At 40.9% G+C, this 21,999-nt stretch overlaps 1 protein-coding gene across 8 annotated transcripts in view; it reads left to right on the forward strand.

The window, feature by feature from the left end:
* The window catches only part of prkag2a (protein kinase, AMP-activated, gamma 2 non-catalytic subunit a), a 515,738-nt gene that overhangs the window by 404,190 nt on the left and 89,549 nt on the right, over positions 1–21,999 (forward strand). For all 8 annotated transcript variants that reach the window (XM_073054948.1, XM_073054946.1, XM_073054947.1 and 5 more), the window contains 2 exons: positions 12,808–12,914; positions 15,752–15,833. In XM_073054948.1, the coding sequence (XP_072911049.1) occupies positions 12,808–12,914; positions 15,752–15,833 (189 nt within the window). The remainder of the gene's footprint in view (positions 1–12,807; positions 12,915–15,751; positions 15,834–21,999) is intronic.

A 21,999-nucleotide genomic window follows, 5' to 3' on the forward strand; every position in this document is an offset into this window, starting at 1 on the left:
GCCTACATTCCATACTTGCCCATACTTGCTCTACCATGCACACCTCCACATACCAACTGCTATCACCCAATCTCCTCCTCCCCGACTCCCACATTGCACCAACTTCCTAGTCATCATGGACTCACCTTTACAGTGAGAAGAACTCTTGGAAAATCATCGGGACCGGATCGTGTGAACCCAAGGTCCTGAATGATTGTGCTGAGCAGCTGTGTGGAGTTCTCCAGCACATTTTCGATCTGAGTCTCAGCCTGGAAAAGATCCCGACTGTGTGGAAAATGTCATTTGTGGTCCCAGTATCCAAGAGGGGCCAACCGAAAATCTTTAATGACTGCCATCCAGTGGCCCTGACCTCACACATCATGAAGACCCTGGAGAGGCTGGTCCTGGCTCACCTCCGACCCCTGGTCAGATCAGCCCTCCATCCCCTGCAGTCTGCCTACCAGGAGCACACTGGAGTCGACGATGCTGAACAGCTTATTCCCATATGGATAAGCAAAGCAGCACTGTGAGGCTTGTGCTTTTTTGATTTCTCAAGTGCCTTCAGTACCATGTATCCCTCATTGCTGGGGGGTGGGGTGGGGGGGGGAATCTTTGTTCAATGCAGATTTGTACTTCCATTGTATCCTGGATAATGGACTACCTGATTGGCAGACCACAGTTTGTGCGGCTTCAGAGCTGTGTGTCGGACATGGCTATAAGCAGCACTGGGCACCACGGGACTGTAGAGGCTCCCTTCCTGTTAATCCTGTATACCTTGGACTGTAGGTACAACACTGAGTTAAGGGTCATCTGCAGAAATTCCCAATGGTTAAGTGTATAAAGGGATGACAGGAGGATGAATACAAGACCCTGATGGAGGACTTCATCAAATGGTGCAAATTGAATCATCTGCAGCTCAATATCAGTTAGACAAAGGATGATGATGGACTTTAGGAAGACTAAGTCTGCATTACTCCCTCATTGTGTGTGTGTATGAGATTTCACAAGTAGAAACATAGAAAACCTACAGCACAATACAGGCCCTTCGGCCCACAAAGCTGTGCCACATATCCTTACCTTAGAAATTACCTAGGGTTACCCATAGATCTCTATTTTTCTGAGCTCCATGTACCTATCCAGGAGTCTCTTAAAAGACCCTACTGTATCCACCTCCACCACGGTCACTGGTAGCCCATTCTGGTACCTGGGAGTGCACCTGGATTGCAAACTTGAAGTGCAACACCAACACAGACGCTGTGTACAAGAATGGTCAGAGTCGCCTCTACTTCCTGAGGAGACTGAGATCCTATGGAGTATGCAGACCTCTCCTTCACATGTTCTACCAGTATGTTGTCACCAGTACAATCTTCTATGCGGTGGTGTGTTGGGGCAAAGGCATCAACACGGGTGATGCCAACTGGCTCAATAAACTGATTGGAAGAGCTGGCTCTTCTGTAAAGCTGGAGTCAAACCGGACACACTGGAGGCTGAGGTAAAAGAAAGGACCCTACGGAAAATCCTGACAATCCTGGACAGTGTTTCTCACCCTTTGCATGTCACCTTGGCTGAACAGAGGAACACTTTTAGTAATAGACTAAGAGAACTGCGCTGCTCCAAAGAGTTCTATATGAGTTCATTCTTACCCTCAGCTGTTACGCTCTATGATGAGTCAACCTGTAGCCAGGGAAGTGATGGCTGCCTCCTGTTGGACTGATTTTTATTCTTTTTTTTACTTCTATTTGTATATTTTTATATCTGTGTACTTATAATGCTACAGTGACAAATTTCCTTTGGGATCAATAAAGTACCTATCTGTCTCTCTAACTGTTACGTATGGATGTACCTGTGTTATTTGTGTGTGTTGTGTGTGTATGATTTTACATGTAATCCTCAGCTAGTAAATATGTGGATGCTTTAACTCTAGCATACTGTGTGCACAGAAAATTAAAAAGCAGTTGGAATGAAAATGTTTACACTGCAACTTGAGTTAATTGTTAACTCAGCTATATTGATCAAGGAAAGAAAATGCCTGAGCACAGCCTTACGGAGCTATTGATTTCTAAAATAACCTGTCTGTGGCTAAGAAACTAAGTGTGCCTGTGTGTTTATTTCACATCTGAAGCTCAATATCAATTCACTTGCTTTCCCTGTCCAAGTGTTGTTTTACATATCGTTAATTTGAAATGTTTGCATCCTTTGTCGTGGCTGTTTACATCATACTCCTCTGTTTAGCTAGTTAGGTCTGCATTAATCTGCTCCAGTCTGTTCCCATCCATCCACAGAATCACCCCAGAAAATAGTCTCTTTCCATTTCTGTACTATTACCCTTAATGCCCCATGTTTCTCATTTACATGTTACTCAACAGCATTATTCAGAAACATTCTGCAGTCATTAACAAAAGAGATTCTGCAGATGCTGGAAATCTTGAGCATCACACACAAAATGCTAAAGGAGCTCAACAAGTCAGGCAGCATCTATGGAGGAGAGTAAAGAGTCAACATTTCGGGCCGAGACCCTTCATCAGGACTGGAAAGGAAGGGGGTTGAAGCCAGAATAAAAGGATAGGGGGAACATAGAATGTACAACAGTACATCACACAGTGTTGTGCCAAACCAGCTAAAAAGCAAATCAAAAGCACCCAACCACTTAATCCGTCCTACCTGCAACATGCCAATGTCCCTCCATCCTCATTACATCCATTTGCTTATCCAGACACTCTTAAAAGCCTCTAATGTATTTGCCTCTACCTCCATACCAGGCATCGACTGAGTAAAAAACATCCTCACATCCCCCTTGATCCTACTTCCACTTACCTTCAATACTTGCCCTCTAGATTTAGACATTTCAACCCTGGGAAACAGATGCTCTCTGTCCATTCTATCTATGCCTGACATAATTTTGAAAACCTCTCTCAGATCTCACCTCAACATCTGGCACTCCAGGGAAAACAACCCAAGTTTATTTCTCCAATCCAGACAGCATCCTGGTAAACCTCTCCTACACCCTCTCCAAAGGCTCAATTCTAACCCTCCTTCCTACAGTGGAGGCAACCAAAACAGGATGCAGTACTCCAGATGTGGCCTAACCATAACTTTATAAAGTTGCAATTTAATCCTCTTAACTTTTGAACTCAATGCTTTGACTAATAAAAACAAGCCTTCTTAACCACCTTATTGACCTGTGTAGCCACTTTCAAGGAGCTAGGAAATTGAATCCCAAGATCTCTCTGCTTAGCAGTGTACTGTCTCCTTGCATTTGCCCTACGAAGCTGCAACACCTTACATTTATCTGGGTTAAACTCCATCTGCCATTTTTCTGCCCATTTCTGCAACTGATCTTTTTCACTCTGTATTCTTTGTCAGCCTTCTACACAACTCTACCAATCTTGGTATCATCCACAAATTTACTAACCCACCTTTCTCATCCAGGTCATTTATACACATCACAAACAGCAGATGTCTCAGCACAGATCCCTGCGGAACACCACTAATTACAGGCCTCCAGTTTGAATAAGTCCCTTTAACCACATCTCACTGTTTTTATGTGCAAACCAGTTCTGAATCCAAACAGCCAATTAGCCATGGACCCCATGCATCTTAATTTTCTGGATTAGTTTCCCGTGAAGGACTTTGTCAAAACACTTCACTGAAATCCATGTAGACAACATCCACTACCCTACCCTCATCAATCTCTCTTGTCACCTTGATTTTAAAAAATCAATCAAGTTGGTAAGGCATAACCTGCCACTCAAATGCTGTCTCTCCCTAATTAGGCCATGGGTTTCCAAATGCTCCTATATCCTATCCCTAAAAATTTTCTCCAGCAGTTTCCTTACAACTGACCTGAGACTCAGTGGACTTTAGTTTCCAGGATTTTCCCTTGTTCCCTTCTCAATAGAGCTACAACATTAACCACTTGCCAGTCCTCCGGTACCTTGCCTTTCGCTAGAGAGGACATTCCAGCAATCTTGTCTCTTGCCTCCTTCAGTAACCTAGGGTAAGCAGAAACTTCCTGCAAATAAAGACCCAAGCAATTGTTTTTTTTGTTCTTGTCATAGACTTCAGTCAGTGACAGTCTCTGTATCAAAATGATGTCATTAAGCTGGACAGGGTGCAAAAAGATCCACAAAGATGTTACTGGGACCATGGAGCTTGAGTTGTAAGAAGAGAGTGGGTAGACTGGGATCTTTATTTCCCCTGAAGTGTAGAAGGCTTAGGGATGACCTAGTAGAAGTTGATAAAATCACAAGAAACTTTAGATAATGTGAATGGTCCCAAGTCTTTTCCCCAGGGTAGTGAAGTTTAAAACTGGAGGGTGTTGGTTTAAGGTAAGAGAGGAAAGTCTTTCACACAGTGGTGGGTATATGGAAAAATATGTCAGAGGAAATGTAGGGCCTGGTACAATGCAATTGCTTAGATACAGTTAGGCAAGAGCCTGCAGAGCCTTTTTCAGTGCTATATAACTCTGACTCTGTGACTATATTCTGAGGCTGCAGGAGACCACTTGTAACCGTGGTCCCCTTTTACCCAAGATGAGCTTCAGGTGACATATCAACATCTACATTCCACCTCCTGCAGTACCGCCATTTGCACAGCTGTTCCAAGCTGACTGCAGAAATTCTCAGCCATGCAATTGTCACCTCTTAAATATATGAGACAAAAACTGATAGACTGGTTGAGAGTTTAAACTGTAGAATGTTGTGAGTTGTTTGGTTCAGTGGACAGAAAACTGCAAATGGAATTTAGTACAGAGAAGTGTGAGTAATGCTTTCAGGGAAGTGCAGTGAGGTAAGGGATTACTCTGTAAGTGGAAGGAAATCATAGGGTATGGAGGAACCTGGGTCCTTGGACCTTATGTTCCATAAATCCTCAAGTGCAAATGGACAAGTCAGTAATGTGTACAGGTGCATTCCTCTGTTGCTGCATTGCAGGAAAGATGTAATTGCACAGGAGAGGATGCAGAGATCTGCATGAGTGTTCAAGATTGAAAAATTGCAGTAAACAGATGAGATCAGCTGCGAATGTTTCCTTTGGAATAAGGGAGGCTGAGGGGAGATTTAATTAAGGCATATAAAAAGGAGGGGCATGGAATAAATTGGAATGACCTGTTTTCATTAAGGGGGAACTAAAAGCCAGTGGCATAGATCTAAAGTAATTTGAAAAAAGAATAGAAAAAGGAATGACAAAACATTTTATCTGGGGTGTGGGAAGAATCTGGGGATTTACAGCGTAAAAACTGGTAAGAGCAAAAACTCATCAGATATGAAGATGATTTGGAATAACGCGCAAAATGCTGCCTGACCTGCTGAGTTTCTCCAGCATTTTGTGGGTGTTCCTCTGGATTTCCAGCATCTCCAGAATCCCTTGTGAAAATGATTTAGATATGCACTTAAAGAGCTAAGATCTGCAGTTCTGATAACTTGGTGCTGGAAGATGAGATGAGATTCCATGGTGTTTTTGATGAATATTGGTGTAGTGGGCCAAATGGCAGCCCCTGTCTCATTACTTTCCTTAGATTTACATAAAATTAAAATTTTTACACTCAGTCTTGAAATGTCTTTCTTTGTTAAGCTGTCTGTAATCTTGAGGCTTAATGGGTTATTAATTGCTATTCATTCTTTGCTCCCAATCCCAGTGATCTATGTTGGTTTCTGCTTGAGTAATGCTCAAGATTTAGAATTTCCAAACTTATTTTCAAATCCCTTTTCTGGTCTTGAGTAACATGGCCAAAACTTCATCTGTTTATTTACCTCCATAGATGTTGCCTGACCCATTGAGTTCCTCCAGCATTTTGTGTTTGCATATGTGTGTTGCTGAAGATTTTCAGCATCTTCAGAATCACAGTGTCTCCTTTTCTAGTATTGTCCCTTCTATCTCCACTGGTGTTGCAGCTTTCTCAACTGTCTGTTCTCTTCCGATTCTGTCCCGATCACGCTCATTAAGTTGTTCCAGCACTGACAGCAATGGCTTCAGTTGCCAATCTTAAACTGCAGAGTTCTACCTTAAACCACAGTGTTTCCCTTATAAGATGCTGTAAAGGCCAGCACATGGGAAGCTTCTGTTTATCTGTCCTAATGTTTCTTTATGTGCCCTGTTATCAAGTTTTGATTACTAGCAGTGCCTCAAGATGGTTAATACATTAAAGATGCTTTGTATATGTCCTCCCAGGTTCTGTTCTGGTGAACTGTTTGTAACCAAACAGTTCACAAACTGGAAATACAGCCGCCCATAATGATATTAAATAAAAACACAGGTCAACTGAGGGCAATGTGTCATAAAACCAGCCTCTTTAACCTGACCATTCAGCTTTCTCAGCTGGAAACCAAGTTCCCACACTGGTGATGCAGCAGTTTTTCACATGATGCCAACTAAGCCCATGTGTGTTAAGAATGTTTCTGAATATCCACCTCTTGACATGAGTCAAGTCAGAAAGCAATTTCTATAAAAGCCACTGAGGCTGCCAGTAAAGTATTAGACAAGAAGTGAATATTACCACTGGCCACCAAGATTGAGCAAACCCGGAGGCTGACTCCAAAATGTCAGAAGATGCCTGCAGCCTGGCAGCACTCGGCAAGTCCAGCCAGTCAGTATACCAAATATTCGTTTGTGTGTACAGGCTTAGGTCAGGTGTTTGTAACCTGGGGAGAACCAATAAATTTATTTATTCATTATTTCAATTGAATTGAGTTGACTTTAATTCTTACTTCCTTCATGTACATGAGGAGTAAAAATCTTTATGTACATTTCCATCAAATATGCAATTATAGTAATTTATAATAAATAGTATGTACAACAGGATAGTCAGTAAACAGAAATACAGTTGTGTCAGCATGAATTAAGCAGTCTGATGGCCGGATGGAAGAAGCTATCACGGAGCCTGTTGGTCCTGGCTTTTATATTGTGGTACCGTTTCCCAGATGGTAGTAGCTGGAACAATTTGTGGTTGGGGTGACCAATGATACTTCAGGCCCTTTTTACACACCTGTCTATGTAAATCTCCTGAATAGTGGGAAGTTCGCATCTGCAGATGTGCTGGGCTGTCCGCACCACTCTCTGCAGAGTCCTTCGATTGACGGAAGTACATTTCCCATACCAGGCAGTGATGCAGACAGTCAGGATGCTCTCAATTGTGCCACTGTAGAAAGTTGTTAGGATTTGGGGGCCCATTCCAAACTTCTTCAACCATCTGAGATGAAAGAGGCGCTGCTGGTATTTACAGACCACGTGAGATCCTTGGTGATGTGTATGCCGAAGAACTTGAAACTGTTCAGCCCCAGATTCATCGATGTCAATAGGGGTGAGCCTGTCTCCGTTCCTCCAGCTCCTTTGTTTTTGCAACATTGAGGGAGAGGTTGTTTTCTTGACACCACTGTGTCAGGGTGATGACTTCTTCTCTGGAGGCTGCCTCGATATTATTTTAGCTTAGGCCAATTTAGCGATGCAGTGCGGAAAAGGCCCACTGAGCCCTGCCATCCCTCAAACCGCCTATTTAATCCTAGCCTAACCACAGGACAATGTACGATGACTGATTAACCTACCAACCAGCATGTCTTTGGACTGTGGGAGGAAACCGGAGCACCCAGAGGAAACCCACACGGTTCACAGGGGAAATGTACAAGTTCCTTACAGATGGCACTGGAATTGTACTTCGAACCCCGGAACACCCAGAGTTGTAGTAGTGCCACATTAACCGGTACCTACTGTGTTGAGAAGTAGAGAACAGGTTTGGAATGATTTGGAATCTAGGCCGTGTAACTTACAATAGGTTTTTGGAAATTAGCTCAAAAGCAAGTTTAGATTGTTATCAAATGAAGTTAATATGTCACAGCATATTAAGTGTACCTCAGGAATTTATTTTCTGTTCTTTTGGTCCTCCCCGATCCTCACCAAAGTAATATGCCAGACTTCTGAATTATCAACTGTTGAAGTTTGTAATTTCAAAGCAGCAGTTTTCATAATGGTGCTTTGAGTATTAAACTCTTTTTCAGTTTTCAGTGCCTGTTCCTGAACTCTGCTAGGAATCTCTTTTTCTCCCCTTTTATTTCTCTGAAGACGCTGACTCATGCTGGGTTAAAGTTTCACAGGCAGTTGGGTGTTTTCCGGTAATTTTATCCAGTTGACGCTTGTGTAAGCTGGTGGAGTACACCACAGCCTTGTCTCTCTTCTCCCTCCTGCTCTGACTGAGTCATATTCCCACAGGGGTTAGGTGCCTCTTCCCCTTCTCGTCCCTATACAGGGTCCCCTGTACCTTGCCATCTGTACCTTTGATCAATACTGCTCTATGTTCTCTCCAGATATTTCCTATTACAGCCAACCTGTCATAATTGACCATTTATTGCCAAAATGGCACAAATCTAAGGCCTGTGGATGACTTTGGGATCAATACCACAATGTAGTACAAAACCCACTCAAGGTTCCTATCCCTTCTAGACTCTAGACCAGGGCTGGGCAACCTTTTAGTCTCTGTGGGCCGGATCACGTATTAATGAGAAGACAGTGAGCCAGATAAATGCCATAAAAAACTTGAAATATGGGAATTATCCATTTAAATACATCTAGTTATGTTTTGCCTGAAATTAATGAATAACGCATGCTAAAAAATCATTTGCGCTTAAGGTTGCGTACCCCTGCTCTGGACTTCCTTGTTCAAAATTATTTAGTGTCATTTCCAGTATACAAGGGTAAAGGAGAAAGAAAAGAATTGTTACTCTGGATCCAATGCAGCACAAAAAAATCCAATAAGGTGAAGAACACAATAATGATAGAAAGAAAACACAGTAAGTATAAGTGCACGTCCATAAAATGGCACAGGAGTGTCTGTACATAAGGTGACTCTAGGAAATTATAAAGTTGGAGGTTCAAGGGTTTGATCAGCCTGACAGCTTGAGGAAAGTAACTGTTTTTGAGTCTGGTGGTCCTGGCATGGATGCTGCGTAGGCTGCTCGCTGATGGGAGTGGAACAACCAGTCCATGAGCAGGGTTGGTGGGATCCTTTGTTACTTTACTGGTCCTTTCCATGTGTCTATCTAAGAGCCTAAGTACCGCTGTCATACAGGCAGTTCCCGAGTTACAAATGTCCAACTTACGAACAACTCGTACTTACGAACGATGGAAGGAGAACACCGTCTGCCATTTTAAGTCAGATCGCGACGCCGTCTGCTATTTTAAGTTGGATTGCGACGCCGTCTGCCATTTTAAGTCAGATCACGACGCCGTCTGCTATTTTAAGTCGGATTACAACGCTGTCCGCCATTTTAAGTCTTTGCCGTTGACACTGTGTTGAGTGTTTAACTTTGTATTTGGCTTAAATTGTTCTTAGTAAGAGTCACCCTGACCACGCCCCCCCCATTTCAGTCGGCTGGTGGCGCAGTGAGATCAGCACCGGGCTGGAGAATGGAGGTTCGTGAGTTCGATCCAGTGACAGACCGCTCCCGTGCCGGGTTGATGTCAAACCAGTGACTCCTGTACCATCCGTGCCGGGTTGATTTCAAGCTTGCAGTTCGACCTCGTAAAAAAAACACAGCCACCTCCAGTTTAAATTCCCATGCGAAATATTGTGGAGGATCAAATACCCAAACCCAGCACAGCCCCCACTTGTCCCTTTTAGCCTGTCTCAATGTGGTGGCCCTTAGGACTCAGTGGACCTTGGGACCCGCCGCCCGCAATGTTTCTGTTCCATTGATGGGAAGCGATCGCGATTGAAAATAAAGTGGAAATAATAAAGTGTTTGGAAAGAGGTGAAACGCCATCGGTCATTGGGAAAGCGTTAGGCTACAGTCGGTCAACAATCAGAACAATTTTAAAGGATAAAGTGAGAATAATGGAGCATTTGAAAGGCCCTGCCCCAATGAAAGCTAGTTATTACTAAGCAACGCAGTGGTTTAATTATTGGAATACATATGTTTCTGAAGTGTTTTATGTGCATAGAAAGGAAAAATATATACTATGTACTAAGACAAACATTTGACTGATGCTAAATAATACCAGATGTACTTGTTCTGACACGTACAAATCCAACTTAAAGACGAACTCAGGAATGGAACTCGTACGTAACCCAGGGACTGCCTGTATTTTTCTCCAATACCACCCTGGCACTGTGTTCCAGGCACCCGCCACTCCGTGTCAAAAAATAACAACTTGCCCCACATGTCTCCTTTGAATTTACCTTAAATGTATGCCATCTGATATTCAACATTTCTACCTGAGATAAAAGATACCAGCTATCTACCCTATCTAGGTATCCCATCAACTTATTTGTCCTTTCAAAGTTTCCTTTAAATTTGTGCAGACTTTGCTTAAATGTTTTGTGCTAATTTTCCTCTTTGGATGCAGAAGTTTAGATCCCAGCAACATCCAGTGTGCTGGAGGAACTTCATGGGTTGAGCAGTGTGTGGGGATTGATTGGAAGGAATTGTTGGGGTCTTGGGTCAAAACCCCTCATCGGGATTAAGAGCAAGAGGAATGAGGCCAGATCCCAAATCTTTGTTCTAGAGTATGTCGTGATTCCATCAGATACAGGAGTCATGCTGATCTTGTTTGCTTTATCTTTATTGAGCAACTGCCAACATATGGAAGTCACAGTACAAAATCTGGCTGCTTGGTTCATCCACTCTGTGCCAGTATTTATGCTTGATATGAGTATGCTTCCATTTTAACAGCAGACCCTTTTCTTTGCTTCTCTTATCCACGTTCTCCTGAAAGGTATCCATATTATTTGTTGAAACTACTCTGTTCAGCAGGGAAAGTTTTAACCATTTCAGAATTCCTTGGCCAGACCATGCTCTCTTCTCCCTGCTGTCATCAGGAAGGAGATACATGAACCTCGGGGCACGCACCACCAGGTTCAGGAGCAGTTATTACCCCTCGAACATCAGGCTCTTGAACCAGAGGAGATAACTTCACTTAACCTCACTCACCCCAACACTGAACTGTTCCCACAGCCTATGGACTCACTTTCAAGGACTCTTCATCTCATGTTCTTGATATTTATTTATTTTTTTTGTATTTACTGTGAATGACTGCAAGAAAATGAATCTCAGGGTTCTATGGTCAGTCTTGCCATGGGCAAATCTGCCTTTTTTAAAGCAAAGAGCAATCCTTTCCCCTGAGCCCCTGCACTGGGATCAGTGCTCCTTTTGCTGTAAACATATTCGTCACAGACAAGGTTGAATTAGAATGAACAAGGTGTACTGCATAGTTTCTGTGTGATAATTTTTTTTAGAGATACAGTGCAAAACAGGCCCTTCTGGCCTAACGAGCCACACTAACCAGCAAATTTAACCCTAGCCAAATCACAGGACAATTTACAATGACCTTAACCCACTAACTGGTATGCCCCTGGAATATGGGAATAAACTGGAGCACCTGGGGAAGCCCACACGCTTACGGGAACTCTGAACTCGGACGCCCCCCAGCTGTAAAAGCGTTGTGCTAACCGTGACATTACCATGGTGCCCAGTTTTCTGTGATCTAAATTTAACAATTCAAATAATCACTTTTACTTGATCCCAAGACAGTAGCTTGTTTGTGTAATTAGAATTGGATTGTTATTACATTCAGAAGTAAACCACAGCCAGCCAGTCCATGTGATAACAAACTCTACATGAGATGTGACAATAATTTGAGATGATTTCTCTTCTCAAGTTCTTTTGTTTCTCCCTCTCCTGATGTTGGAAAGGGTTTCGGCCTGAAACATAAACTGTACTTCTTCCACAGATGCTGCCTGGCCTGCTGTGTTCCTCCAGCATTTTGTATGTGTTGTTCAGATTTCCTGCATCAGCGGATTTTCTCTTGTGTTCTTCCTGATGTTGACATTGCTTCAGTCACAACCCTGCTCTCTGTCCTAATTTTCTTTCCAATTAGGTTGTGTCTCTATTTTGGACTGTTCTGCCATGAAAATGTCAATTTCTACATGGGTATCTCCATTATTTATTCCCTTAATTAACTCTTGTAATGTGAGAAATTCTCCCTTAATAGTAGTTCAATTTACTATAATTTCTTCGCTTAGTCTTAATGTCCTTTCCCCAAAAATCACATTGTTATAAGTTTATTAACAGATCTACAGTTGATGATGACATTCTCATTCTCATCATGGCAAAATCTAATGGTGCCCTTAAATAACTTCCACACAGTTTCCCTATTCCTGTTTTAAGAAAAACTTAGAATGTTTTGCAGCTTTCCTCGGAAGCTATTTGTAATGATAACTTTTGCATCCTCTGAATATCCACAACTATTTTGTTGCCAACAATATGCAGACAAAACATGATAGACAATTATGCACAGTAAGGTCCCATCAACAGCGGTGGTATGAAGTGATTTTGGTTAAAGTTTAAATTTCGAAAGGAGATGTTCACTTACAATATTGTCCATGACCTTGAGCTATCCCAAAACCCTTCGATTTATTATTTTTTTTTAACGTGAAACATATGGAATCCAATTTGCACACAGAAAACGACCATCTAACCTGCTTATTAGTTGGTTGAGATGTGAGTATTGGTTAGAGCACCCAAACTCCATTGCTGTTCTGTAGGAATTTCCGTTATGTCTTGTATCTACCTGAGAAATAGACCAGGTCATGATAACTGACTAAATGGTAATGCTAGAATGTGCATAACCCAGCATTTTTGGTGTAGGATTAAAGTAGAATATGAAAATCACTCTCTTTTCAGTGGGTAGGAAAGAACTGTGTTTGGAACCAATTTGATTTTGTGTTGAGCAGAGAACAAGCACTAATACTTGTTGGCATTCTCATCAGCTGGTCGTGATGTGTAGGTGCTGAATGAAGTTCAATCTCTTGCTCTAACCTTTGTTCTCCTTTTTCTTTAACAGCTGAAGAGTCTGACAGTGATGTTTATATGAGATTTATGAAATCCCACAAGTGCTATGACATCGTTCCCACCAGTTCAAAGCTTGTTGTATTTGATACTTCATTGCAAGTAAGTTCTTAATTAATTTTGAGAGTTTATACAATTGTGTTATCGTGTTCAGTATATAGGACCTCACTGGCATTGTTGACAGTTGTTGAAATATTTTTACTTTGGTGAGATTGTTTTAATAAGGCTCCAATAATAAATGCCAGAATCTTGGGATGTGAATTGAATCTGTAATGGCTATCATTACAATGTACCAGTTACCATTATTGCAAACTCCAAACATCAAAGCAGGTTCATTAGTAGCAATAACAGCAACAACCTGTATTTATGTTGTGCCTTTGATGTTAAAGCGTAATAAGGTGCTTCAAAGAAACACCGCCAAGCAAATAATTAAAGCTGAGTCACACAAGGAGAAAGTAAAGCAGATGAAAGAGCTGGATTTTTAAAAATACATCTTAGAAGGAGGAACAAAAATTAAAAGAGGACACATTTAGAGCAGCACTTCAGAATTTAGACCTTAAGCAGCTAAAGCCTGTCCTGCTCTGGTGAAGGAGTATGAGGCCAGTGCTACATGTTGTTTTGGAGAAATTTTCATTAGTTTTCTTTATTATCAGCCCTTTAGCTTTTCTACCTATCACTTCTCCATTTTTTTACTTCACCCCTCTTCCCCCATTCACCTGGCTTCACTTATTGCCTTCTAGCTATCCTCCTTCCCCTCCTCACCTTCTTATTATTGCTTCTTACCCCTTCCTTCTCTGAAGGGTCCCAGCCAGAAAGGTTGGCTGTTAGTTTCCCTCCATAGATGCTGCCTGACCTGCTGAGTTCTTCCAGCATTTTGTATGCATTAATCTTTATTAGTTGCTGTTTGTTGATTTGGGATGATGTCTGGACTAGAGAGGAACTTGCTAAAAGGACAGGGGTTGTAAATAAAACTGCATATTCTACTGAAGCACACATCAAATGGTTCAAATTATATGTATGTTGTAATATTTTAAGTTATGTGCATTCTTGAGTAAAATGGCTGTAGTACATTGGGTTCCTCAAGATAAAACTTTTTGATGAAGAATGAGTTGTTTATGAGTATATGGAAAAGGTACAGTTGTAAATTCTGGATGACGTGTTGCAGTGGGTTTAGAAGGTTTTTAGGAGGTGCCGAAATCCTTTTTGAGATGGTACAGCAAGACGGTTTGACACGGGTTTCCAACCTTTTTTTATGCCATGGAGCTTTACCATTAACTGAGGTTGGGAACCCCTGATCTAATATCATTCAACAATGGGGAAACATTAATAAAGTATAAATAGAAGTAGATTGTGACTGCCTTAGATACGATAAATAAGGACAGCTGTTCTAATTAGTGGATGACCAAGAGATCTAAAGTTTTAGATCAGAGGTTAGCAAAGAACTCTGGGGAATGATCATTGGGCAGTGCTGAGATCAGTGGATTAATAACTATTGAAGATACAAATTGACAATTCATAATTGCTCTTTCAACACTCAAATATCACTGCATGAAACAAACAAAATGTCACATTGATGGTATTTGCTGGATTACACAAAAACTTTTCAATAGCTATGGAGCCAACACAGATGAGAAGGAATTCCTTTAGCCAGAGGCTAATGAATCAATGGCATTCATTGCTATAGAGGGCTGCAGAGGCCAAGTTACTGGGTATATTTAAAACAGAGGTTAATAGGTTCTTGATTAGTAAGGGTGTCAAAGATTACAAGAAGAAGGCAGAAGAATGGAGTTGAGAGGGATAATAAATCAGCCATGATGGAATGGTGGAGCAGACTTGATGGGCTGAATGGCCTAATTCTGCACCGATGTCTATGTCTTATGGTCTAATAGACTATAAATTCCCAGCAGCAATTTATATGAACATTTGGAAAGGCATTGACAACATTGCATGTACAAACATTTATTGTGTATAAAGCTACAGTGATTAAGGACATTGAGCAAACTGTAAAGTAATTGGGAAGTTTGAGTAATCCAGTTAAGAAGTTATTGAACAGAATCCCACAAGCGTCAGTGATTAGAATTTGTGTAAGTGAGATGTATAATCAAAGCATTTGAATGTTTACCAACGTAATTTCATTGAATAGGACATTAGAGCAGTAGAGCGTAGTGTAGTGATGTCTAGGTAAAATCTTTAAAACTAATTATAATGTACAAAAGTAGAAAGTGACAGAGGAATTGGTAAATTGTTTATTATTGTCTCATGTACGGTTGAAAAAATTTCATTCTGTTCCTACAGATGAATTAATGACAGCAGTCCATTGAGGTAGTACAAAGTAAGATAATAAAGTGTTACAGTTACAGAGAGAGTGCAGCACAGGTAGTCAAAAGGTGCAAGGCTATGATAAGGTATATTGTGAGGTCAAATGTCCATTTCTTTACACTGTAATTGATTTTAAAATATACATCATTCATGATGTGCATAGAGTGAGGATATGGGATTGGAATCTGAGAGATTTGTGGAAAACAGAAATGACCATGAGTGGATGGGTAAAATGAAGCCATTTTGAAAAGTTAAAAAGGGTGTAAATATTCCAGTCAGTACAGCATAACATCATATCTCTAAGAACCAAATATGTGAAAGGCTCATTAGCAAAGTACAGATATTTATCCCAAAGCCCAGATGGTAATTATCTAATTTACTATTTACCCCCATTTTCCTAGGAAGGTAAGACTGAGCAAAATGACTGGACTCTTGTTTAGATTGTTCTGTCAGCATTGAATTTCATGCTGATAGTTATTACACCTTCACTTTACTTCATGTTCCTGTCTATTGGATTTCATTTTCACTCTAATCTTTGACCTGCCTTGTTTAGTTCTGCAAGTTACATTATCTGCTTGATATGGTGTTCTGCATTTTTAATAACTTACTTATTTCTTCAGGTGAAGAAAGCCTTCTTTGCTTTGGTGGCAAATGGCGTTCGAGCGGCACCACTTTGGGAAAGTAAAAAGCAAAGTTTTGTAGGTAAGTAAATGTAGTTGTTGAACCACTGGTGGGTAGATTATTTAAAATATTTTTATATATTTAATGTTACAAAAACAATATGGTACAGATGCTGGGAATACAAACACGAATTGCTGGAAATGCTCTGCAGGTCAGGCAGCAAATGTGGAGAATAAAATCATTAATGTTTTGGATTAGTGACCTTCCATCATAATCTACTAAAGTGCATTTCTGATTATTCAAACAGAAGGCAGTATTATTGTCATTTGAATTGCATTTGGGCAGCTTCTTGAGTAAGCATTTTGCAATTATGACTGTGGCTGAGCATAGCTCCAATGCTGTATTTAAGTTCAGTGACAACACCACTATCGCTGGCCGAATCAAAGATGGCAATGAACCAGCACATAGGAATGATATTGAAAATCTGGCTGAGTGGTGCCACAGCACCAGCCTCTTACCCAATGTCAGCAAGACCAAGGAACTGATTGTTGACTTCAGGAGGGGGAAGCCAGAGTTCCAGGAGCCAGTCATCATCGGCATATCGGAGCTGCAGAGGGTCAGCCCCTTAAATTCCTCAGTGTTATCATTTCAGGGGACTCATCCTGAGCCCAGCACTTAAGTGCAAATGGAAGAAAGCATGGCAGCACCTCTAATTCCTTAACAGTCTGAGAAGATTCGGTATGACGTCTAAATCTTTGACAAACTTCCATAGATGGGTGGAGAGTATATTGACTGGCTGCATCACAGCCTGTTACGGAAGCACCAATGCACTTGAACGGAAAAGCCTACAAAAAATAGTGGATATGGCCCAGTCCAACACTAGTAAAGCCCTCCCCAACATTGAGCATAAAGCAGCATCCATCATTAGGAACCCCACCACCCAGGTCATGCTCTCTTCTCACTGCTGCCATCAGGAAGAAGGTACAGGAGCCTTTGAACACCCACCACCAGGTTCAGAAACTGTTATTACTGCTCAACCATCAGGCTCTTGATCCCGAGGGGATAACCTCACTCCACTTCACTCACCTCATCACTGATCTGTTCCCACAACCTATTGTCTCACTTTCATCTCATGTTCTCAATATATATTGTTTATCTATTTAATTTTATCATTATTTCCTTTTTGTTTATTTATTTTTGTATTCGCACAGCTTGTTATCTTTTGCACATCGGTTGTCCGGCCTGTTGGTGTGGTCTTTCATTGATTCTATTTCTTGTCTGGTAATTTCCATGTTACTGAAAAAGTTGTATTAGAGCAATATAATAGCTTGGCAGAGTGGACGAGGTTGACATTCAAGCGTGACGTCCTCTCTGCGAAAAGTGATTGAGTTATTATGCAGGTAATTTATATGTATCTGTTCTCCATTGTATCTGTTTGGAGAAACACTGAGCTTTTATTGAGATTTTTGTTTTCTCTGCTCTTTAAATAGACTTGGTTTTCAGAATCAATTGACTTTATTTCTTGTGCAATGAACTACTGGGAATCTGTGCTCCCACTTCTCAACTCATTGGCTGAAACAGTGATGTCAATGAAATGTACCAAGGGAATACTGCACATTGGTATTTTTTATATAAATTGACAATCTTCTGCCTGAAGCTGCCAAGGTTTCAATATCAAATCATTCTGGCATTGTCGCTGCCAATTTTACTTCACAGGGCTCTTCTGTGTGGTGATGTTTTCTCCCCATCTCAACATTCTTTGACCTACAGAAATTAGTTTGAGGGGTCTTTTTTCTCCTTTGTGGGTTTTTAAAAACATCATTATATTCACCTTGTGCCAGGACTGGATCTTAGGATGCACTATTTATTTCCTAAAACCAGTGGAAAGGTAAATAAAAGTTAGTTAATAGATTCTTTTAGTTTGAATGATGACCAACCTACATAGGAACATAGAAAATAGGTGCAGGAGTAGGCCTTTCGGCCCTTTGAGCCTGCACCACCATTCAGTATGATCGTGGCTGATCATCCAACTCAGAACCCTGTACCTGCTTTCTCTCCATACCCCCTGATCCCTTTAGCCACAAGGGCCATATCTAACTTCCTCTTAAATATAGCCAATGAACCGGCCTCAACTGTTTCCTGTGGCAGAGAATTCCACAGATTCACCACTCTCTGTGTGAAGAAGTTTTTCCTCATCTCGGTCCTAAAAGGCTTCCCCTTTATCCTTAAAATGTGACCCCTCGTTCTGGACTTCCCCAACATCAGAAACAATCTTCCTGCATCTAGCCTGTCCAATCCCTTTAGAATTTTATACGTTTCAGTAAGATCCCCCCCTCAATCTTCTAAATTCCAGTGAGTATAAGCCTAGTCGATCCAGTCTTTCTTCATATGAAAGTCCTGCCATCCCAGGAATCAATCTGGTGAACCTTCTCTGTACTCCCTCTATGGCAAGAATGTCTTTCCTCAGATTAGGGGACCAAAACTGCACACAATATTCTAGGTGCGGTCTCACCAAGGCCTTGTACAACTGCAGTAGAACCTCCCTGCTCCTGTACTCAAATCCTTTTGCTATGAATGCCAACATACCATTTGCCTTTTTCATTGCCTGCTATACCTGCATGCCCACCTTCAATGACTGGTGTACAATGACACCCAGGTCTTGTTGCATCTCCCCTTTTCCTAATTGGCCACTGTTCAGATAATAACCTGTTTTCCTGTTCTTGCAGCCAAAGTGGATAACCTCACATTTATCCACATTAAATTGCATCTGCCATGAATTTGCCCACTCACCTAAACTATCCAAGTCACCCTGCATCCTCTTAGCATCCTCCTCACAGCTAACACCACCGCCCAGCTTCGTGTCATCCGCAAACTTGGAGATGCTGCATTTAATTCCCTCGTCTAAATCAGTAATATATATTGTAAACAACTGGGGTCCCAGCACTGAGCCTTGCGGTACCCCACTAGTCACTGCCTGCCATTCTGAAAAGGTCCCGTATACTCCCACTCTTTGCTTCCTGTCTGCCAACCAATTCTCTATCCACATCAATACCATACCCCCAATACCGTGTGCTTTAAGTTTGCACACTAATCTCCTGTGTGGGACCTTGTCAAAAGCCTTTTGAAAATCTAAATATACCACATCCACTGGCTTTCCTCTATCCTTTTGAAGTTACATCTTCAAAAAATTCTATAAGATTCGTCAGACATGATTTTCCTTTCACAAATCCATGCTGACTTTGTCCGATGATTTCACCCCTTTCCAAATATGCTGTTATCATATCTTTGATAACTGACTGTAGCATTTTCCCCATCACCGATGTCAGAATAACCGGTCTATAATTCCCCGGTTTCTCTCCCTCCTTTTTTAAAAAGTGGGGTTACATTAGCCACCCTCCAATCCTTAGGAACTAATCCAGAATCTAAGGAGTTTTGAAAAATTATCACTAATGCATCCACTATTTCTTGGGCTACTTCCTTAAGTACTCTGGGATGCAGACCATCTGGCCCTGGGGATTTATCTGCCTTTAATTCCTTCAATTTACCTAACACCACTTCCCTACTAACATGTATTTCCCTCAGTTCCTCCATCTCACTAGATCCTCGGTCCCTTACTATTTCCGGAAGATTATTTATGTCCTCCTTAGTGAAGACAGAACCAAAGTAGTTATTCACTTGGTCTGCCATGTCTTTGTTCCCTATGATCAATTCACCTGTTTCTGACTGTAAAGGACCTACATTTGTCTTGACCAATCTTTTTCTTTTCACGTATCTATGAAAGCGTTTACAGTCAGTTTTTATGTTCCCTGCCAGCTTTCTCTCATAATCTTTTTTCCCTTTCCTAATTAAGCCCTTTGTCCTCCTCTGCTGGTCTCTGAATTTCTCCCAGTCCTCAGGTGTGCCACTTTTTTTTGCTAATTTATATGTTTCTTCTTTGGACTTGATACTATCCCTAATTTCCCTTGTCAGCCACGGGTGCACTACCTTCCCTGGTTTATTCTTCTGCCAAACTGGGATGAACAATTGTTGTAGTTCATCCATGCGATCTTTAAATGCTTCCCATTGCATATCCACCGTCAACCCTTTAAGTATCATTTACCAGTCTATCTTAGCTAATTCACGTCTCATACCTTCAAAGTTACCCTCCTTTAAGTTCAGAACCTTTGTTTCTGAATTAACTATGTCACTCTCCATCTTAATGAAGAATTCCACCATATTGTGTGGATTATACATTGTGTCACATACATTGTGTCAGTGGGATTTGAACGATTTGCAGTGTGTTTTTATTTTAAAATAACTTGTTTTAATTTGAATGCATCTTTCTCTTAAAACTGTCAATGAGCATTACACAATCTACACTATTAATTTGCTATTTTGCACGCCATTTGGAATTCTTGATGAACGGTATCTTGATTTTTAATATCAAAACTAAACATTGTTCTCTGGGCAATCAGATTTCCTTGAGGAGCACAGAATTTACTTCAGATTTCCACACTCTTTGCAATGCCCTCAGTTGGACTAAACTGGGAAGCTTTCCGTGTCACAGATTGGAAGGAAGTGCTATAATTTAGATAAGAGTAAACAGAGATAGTCCATTTAACCATTTATACTGTTTTTGTAGCATGCAAAAACATGCTGGATCCTCTTTGAGATCCATCTTGCTGAATAAGTCTTCCACAAAGTGGTGGTCTTTGTGCCCTGGCTTCTCGGGAGAGACATCACGATTATTGAGTTGTTTACCTGGTGCTTTCGCATTTCATCTGTGGCCAAAGAAAGCAGGGCTGGGGGATTGGGTTTAGTCAGGCACTGGATGGTGTATTGGGATTCAAATTCTGTCTATTGTGTCTTAGATTTATCCACATTACACATCATCTGTTTTTTTACTTGCCTGCTTAATACATGTACAGTATATTTCAATGTAGTCTCTGTCTCCACTTACTTTCCTAGGTTTGATTCTATCCTTGGAAGCTAATAATAATGATGTAAATAGCTGATACCTCTGCGCTGCTCCTCACATAAACACTCCCCACTACTAACAACTTCCCAACCTAAAAATAATGAATCTCTTGACTTCTGGTCAATTCTCTATTTATAAAAATTTACACTTTCTGCTCTGCAATTAGCCAGTGCTTTTGCTTGACCATTTTTATAACATATTTATTGTGTTTTCTGCTTTGATGCCAAATATATAATGTTTGTGTATGTGTTTGCTAGGGCTGAATAGCCTAATTCTGTTCTCATGTCTTGTGGTCGAAGTATTTCATTATCATTTCTCCTGATTCTAACCTCACCTCTGTAAGACTAGTGTTAACTTTATCTGCATTCTTCTAGATCTAGTTTCTTATCTACAAGTTTCCAGGCCATGTTTTCAACAGTGGTAGTAGCAAAATCTCCTTGCTAGTTATTACAAGGCGATTTATTTATGATTTGGAAAAAAAAATGGAAATACCAATCAGATTGTTCGCCTTTCTATTTAAGTTATAAAGGGGACTTTATAAAGGGGTTTTAGTACTCTTGCAGCTGAACAACGCCATGGTTGAGCCACGCCTGAATTTCAGTGTATGTACGGCATGAATTTTTTGGGAATTTAACAAAATTGTCCCCTGGGCCTCTGTGGGAAATGGACTTTTTTTCCCACCCATATCATCAGCTGTGTGGAATTTAAATTTTTGCCCGCTTCTTGACTTTGTTTACCCATGGCATGAGGGTGTTAGTAAAGTCCAGAGGAGAAAGATATGAGCCTGAATGTGATCCACCCAGTCTTAATTGATCTGTATTTTGGGAATTCAGATAAACAGTATCACTCAGAGACTGGGGCAGTGGACAGAATGACTGATAATTAGACTATGTAAAAAGCTTTCTAGGGGAGGCTGATTGTTGAGGGAGTAAGTGTACTGCTGCGTGCTTAGTAATTAAAAAAGTGATTCCTCACCATTAGTGATTTTCAGTAACTGCTTTAAGGTTTCTTTATTTTTTTATTCCATGATGGTTAGAGCATATTTGAATAAAACAAACAGCAAAGGATATATAAAGCAGAGGTTCCCAACTTGGGGCTACAGGCCCTTTGCTGAATGGTATTGGTCCATGGCATAAAAAAGGTTGGGAACCCCTGATAAAAACCCAAATTCCACATGAACCAAGCCTCTATATGGTATATAGTTTTAAGTTTATTGACTAAAATCTTAATTGTTTCCCTCTTCACAGTTGCTGCCTGATCTGCTGATTTCTTCATGTATTTTCTATTTTT

The sequence above is a fragment of the Hemitrygon akajei genome, chromosome 8 (genome assembly GCF_048418815.1).
Source record: "Hemitrygon akajei chromosome 8, sHemAka1.3, whole genome shotgun sequence".
NCBI classification, from domain to species: domain Eukaryota; kingdom Metazoa; phylum Chordata; class Chondrichthyes; order Myliobatiformes; family Dasyatidae; genus Hemitrygon; species Hemitrygon akajei.